The 2,270-nt window shown below is 40.4% G+C and overlaps 1 protein-coding gene across 1 annotated transcript in view; it reads right to left on the reverse strand.

Moving 5' to 3' along the window:
* The window catches only part of LOC114102621 (uncharacterized), a 287,939-nt gene extending 285,979 nt beyond the window's left edge, over positions 1-1,960 (reverse strand). The window contains exon 1 of the mRNA XM_071613859.1: positions 1,949-1,960. Coding sequence (XP_071469960.1) covers positions 1,949-1,960 — 12 coding nt within the window. The remainder of the gene's footprint in view (positions 1-1,948) is intronic.
* Positions 1,961-2,270: the final 310 nt, after the last annotated feature.

The following is a 2,270-nucleotide window of genomic DNA, read 5'->3' on the forward strand; positions in this document are numbered from 1 at the left end:
AAGGTCATGTTTAGTATTCGCTGCACTGAATGCTCCTAGCCAGCTGGTGTATCCCTGTTCAGACTTTCATTTATGCATCTTGGGCTGGAACCTTTTTTTTTGTTCTCCCAGTCTATGACTTTGTCGATTTAAGGGATAACAGCCAAAGTGAAACAGCTTGCAATTTGCACCTGCCGGCTCCAAGCATTGCATGTCACGTTACGTGGAGAGCAAACCCTTTGCTGCTAATGAGAAGAAGGCTGGGGAGGGCTCTGGATGCTGTTCTCTGGGTGGTGGGGAGGGGGAGGTGGAAGGCTTACAGGATATTTTAACGTTTTTGATTCTTTTGTAGCTGATCCCTATTTTCATGTTTTAGAGTCCCCGGAGTAAAACAAAATAGTATTTTTTTAAAAATATGAAGCTGTGTACACTTTGAAGAAATGTTTAAATGTCATGGACAAAAAACTGGATTAATATTCAGCCTGAATGCCTCAGATGGGAAAGAAAAAAATTTAAATGCTAAATTATTTCCAAGTTTTACTAAGCATAACATACCTATTGAGGCCTTTAACTTGTGAAATTGATGACCAAACAAAGTAAATAAAAAGTTTTTAGAAGAGGATCAGAAACAGGACCTGTTTTGCATGTCATGTCAAATGCCTGAATGGACACCCCAAGTTCTCTGCTTAAGTTGCCTTCAAAACTATGTTACTGAGGTCAAAACAAATATTCAAGTACATGACTACAAAATTACAGCTAGAGAGATGTATATTTATCCAACTCACCATTGTGAATTACAGAATGAGTTCTCCACCTCTGCAAAAATGTCAGCACCTGCAATTCTCTCCTACCTTTTTCCCCCCAAAGTATTCTCTGCATCTGTCTTAGCTTTCATTATTTCAAGGAATTACATCCATGGGTTACCATCTATTTTTAAATAATTTAAATTATTGGCTGGGAATATAGCTCAGTTGGTAGAGTGCTTGCCTTGCATGCACAAGGCCCTGTGTCAATCCTGCATCACACACACACACACACACACACACACACAAATTTAAATAAAACTCATTAAAACAAAAGAGGTTTGATCATGACTTATTTCCCCAAACCTTATATATTCAAAACAAAAATTACCGTAGTAACCTTTGACTATTTAAACACGACCTTCCGGAGGAGGATCCAAAATTTAATAAACAAAAATAAAATGAGCAACTACGATGAAAACTGTCTCTTCATGGAAGAATCCATGCTGTGTCTGCATTCCCAAACTCCCCCTGCTTGGCACCTTCTGGTAAAATAATAACTGAGAGGATGACGGGTTCAATGGAGTGGAGGTGGTCGCAACTGTGCTTCACCAGTAATGAGAGTAATTGAATAGAGTTGCTGGCCCACATCTTGCCTGACAGATAACGTTCCAGCTCGCGCAGCGATGACCCTTTCCATGCAGCTTTAGGACTTCTGCCAGCCACTGCGGAGGCTGGTTAGGTCAAAGGGTTGAGCCATGTGTAATTCAGAACAGAGGAGGTCCCACGTTCACTCCGCAAAAACAATTACACTACTTATTTCGCTCTAGCCCTTGCCCAAAACTCACAAGCCTCACAGTTTCAGTGCAGTCAATCTAATTCTGCCCCTGGGCGATAAGCCGCATGAAAATATGTGGTGCTGTGTTTATAAATCTAATCAAAAATAGAAAGAGTGGACAGGCACAGTGAGGTCCTACTATGGATCATGGGAATCCTTGGAAATTCTGAAGGCACTTTTGTTTAACTTCCACAGACTCTCTTGTGCTACCGCGTCCTTGGCCACACTCATTAATCATCCTCTTTACTCGTGAGTGCTACCAAGGAGGCTAAATTTCTACCCACTTCTTACTCTTTCCATCCATGGATAATATTATGAAAAATAAAGCTTAAAGGGCTGCTTTTAAAGGGAAATATCAAAGAGGGGGCTGCGGTGACATCGATCTTACCTCTCTATCCATGTTCTTGGCTCCTTGCCCTTGGCAATGTGCAGATTTAAATCGAGGTCCCCTGAAAAAGAAAAAAAATACACCAGAATAAATTTGCCCCATCGTAAGATCTATGGAGCAATTTGGGGTTGGAGAACTACAATGCTGCGTAAGGTCTCGAAAAGTCTAAATACCAAGTCAATGGGATTTAATGTGGTGTCTTCCTTTTACCCGTGTTGCTGTTTTTGTTCAGCCAGACCCTTAAAAAAAAATGGAATCAATAAAGTTTCAAAACCTTTTACAAATGCAACATCTAGGAAATATGCAAACAATTTACATAAAC

Source organism: Marmota flaviventris, chromosome 6 (assembly GCF_047511675.1).
Source record: "Marmota flaviventris isolate mMarFla1 chromosome 6, mMarFla1.hap1, whole genome shotgun sequence".
Taxonomy (NCBI): Eukaryota; Metazoa; Chordata; class Mammalia; order Rodentia; family Sciuridae; genus Marmota; species Marmota flaviventris.